This window comes from Populus euphratica, unplaced genomic scaffold (genome assembly GCF_000495115.2).
Source record: "Populus euphratica unplaced genomic scaffold, PopEup_1.0 scaffold141.1, whole genome shotgun sequence".
Lineage (NCBI taxonomy): Eukaryota > Viridiplantae > Streptophyta > Magnoliopsida > Malpighiales > Salicaceae > Populus > Populus euphratica.
The window spans coordinates 514,003-516,579 of record NW_011499971.1 but is presented as its reverse complement, the minus strand read 5'-3'; the positions used below and the strand labels follow the sequence as shown (position 1 = coordinate 516,579).

General features: G+C 39.9%; 1 protein-coding gene across 1 annotated transcript; it reads left to right on the top strand.

Annotated features, from left to right (window-relative positions):
* Window positions 1-14: 14 nt before the first annotated feature.
* LOC105139292 (probable mitochondrial chaperone BCS1-B) lies at window positions 15-2,206 on the top strand. Its single transcript, XM_011045679.1, has one exon. The coding sequence runs from the start codon at window positions 299-301 to the stop codon at window positions 1,838-1,840; it is 1,542 nt and encodes a 513-aa protein (XP_011043981.1). The 5' UTR covers window positions 15-298; the 3' UTR covers window positions 1,841-2,206.
* Window positions 2,207-2,577: the final 371 nt, after the last annotated feature.

Genomic DNA, 2,577 nt, shown 5'->3' with positions numbered 1-2,577 from the left:
ATATATATATATATATCTTGGCTAACCAGGCCCTCCGCATCTCAAAACCCTTCCTTTCTCTTCCCTTTTTGTGTCCTTTACTTCTCCTTTATTCCCCATCTCTATCCACAAATTTCCCAGTTTCTAAAGAAACCTCTCAAAATTCCAAGGCCCATCAGTCCTATAAATTAAAGCAAGACCCTTTTACAAAACCTCCTCAAATCAAAACAAAAACCTCTTTCCCTCTCCCCCCTCAAAAAAAAAAAAAAAAAAAACTAAAGGCCACCCCTCTCTCAATCTTTACAAAAAGAATACCAAGATGAAGGAATATTGGGGCTCCTTGGCCTCAGTACTTGGTGTTTTGGCCTTTTGTCAAAGTCTCCTTCAAGTATTGTTTCCACCAGAACTCCGGTTTGCAGCACTCAAGCTCTTCAACCGGATCTTTAACGTATTCAATTCTTATTGCTACTTTGACATCACAGAAATTGATGGAGTTAACACCAACGAGCTTTACAACGCAGTCCAGCTCTATCTGAGTTCCTCTGTCTCCATCTCTGGTAGCCGTTTGAGCCTCACTCGTGCTCTCAATTCAAGTGCCATAACTTTTGGCCTAACAAACAATGACACACTCTTTGACACCTTCAATGGTGTCAATGTCCTTTGGGAACATATCGTGACTCAAAGGCAAGCACAGACATTTTCCTGGCGTCCAATGCCTGATGAGAAGAGAGGTTTCACTCTACGTATCAAGAAAAAGGACAAGCCTTTGATTCTTGATTCTTATCTTGATTACATTATGGAGAAAGCCAATGATATAAGGAGGAAAAATGAGGACAGGCTTTTGTATACTAATTCAAGAGGTGGGTCTTTGGATTCAAGAGGGCATCCTTGGGAGTCAGTACCATTTAAGCATCCAAGTACTTTTGAAACTCTGGCTATGGACCCTGCCAAGAAAGGTGAGATCATGGAAGATTTGAAAGATTTTGCAAATGGTCAATCTTTTTATCAAAAGACTGGAAGAGCTTGGAAGAGAGGTTATTTGCTCTATGGACCTCCTGGTACTGGTAAATCTAGCATGATTGCTGCTATGGCTAATTATCTTGGTTACGATATCTATGATCTTGAATTGACTGAGGTACACAATAACTCTGAACTTAGAAAACTTTTGATGAAAACAAGCTCAAAATCTATCATTGTTATTGAGGATATTGATTGTTCTATTAATTTGAGTAATAGGAAGAAGGGTACTGCTAATAATAGTTCAATTGGGAGGAGTTACTGTGACCCAGAAATGCGATCTGGGCCCGGTGCTGGTACTGGTGATGAAGGGGGGAATTCAATAACTTTATCTGGGTTATTGAATTTTACTGATGGTTTATGGTCGTGTTGTGGGAGTGAGAGGATATTTGTATTCACTACAAACCACGTTGACAAACTTGATCCTGCATTGCTAAGGAGTGGTAGGATGGACATGCATGTTTTCATGAGTTACTGTTCATTTCCTGCATTGAAGATTTTGTTGAAGAATTATTTGGGACGTGACGAGAGTGACTTGGATGAAGGGGTCTTGAAGGAATTGGGAGAGGTTATTGATAAGGCAGAGATGACTCCTGCTGATATCAGTGAGTTATTGATCAAGAACAGGAGAAACAAGGACAAGGCAGTGATTGAATTGTTGGAGGCACTGAAGGAGAGGGCAGAGAGGAAATCGAAGAGTGGAGAATGTGTTAGAGAGAAGAATTTGAATGACGTGGAAGAGGAAGAGCAAGAGAAGAGAGCCTTGGAGAGTCCTAAAGAAGGTTGTGCCTTGGACGAGAGCTGCAAGAAAGATGAGAAGGATGAAGAAAAGAAGATTAAATGATATAGAAATGAAAGGTTTTTGTTTTTTTCTTCTTTTGTTGCTGCTGCTGCTGCTGCAGGACGGTAAAGATGAAAAGGATATTGGTCTCTGAAGTATTATTATATCTTCAAATTTTGTTGGTGCACAAGCATAAGCCTTGCGGTTGGTTGCTGTGAAGATTGGAAGTGAATCTGTACTGGATAATAATATTAGGTCTCCAATTTTTTTCAATGTTTAATATAATTATCTATCTTAATGTTAATTAAATAATGAAACTAGTACCATATGATCAACAGATAAGCTTATTTGCATATGGTGTGGTGGCTTGGCCATGTGGGATTTTCTTATTTCTTTACAAGGGTCTAGAATGACAGTCTTTCCTTCTCATTCTCTGCAATCCCCCACTGCACATGCTCCACCATTACAGTTTTCGATTAGGGAATTGCAGCTTAGCAATGGAATGAGCCTGTGATCAATTACTATCGAGGGAGCACATGGGAAGGATCCACGTTATTCCTTCTTCATTTATTTTGTATTTTCTTTACTGGGTTTTTTCTCTTAAATATTCAGGGGAGATTTGTGACAGCAACCGGCCTCGCAGTGGCCGGAGTTATCAATTGCTAACTGAATGAATTGAAGCGATGCATGAGAAGCAAGACGGGAAAGTCAAACATGATGGTTCGGAAATGAAAGTGCTTCTCGTGACTAGGAGTTAGGTAGCAGAGCTTGACAAATTGTCATGTAAACCCCCATTCATT

What these genes read in the sequence shown, in the direction of transcription:
- LOC105139292 (XM_011045679.1), top strand. Translation starts at nt 299, where the DNA reads ATGAAGGAATATTGGGGCTCCTTGGCCTCAGTACTTGGTGTTTTGGCC.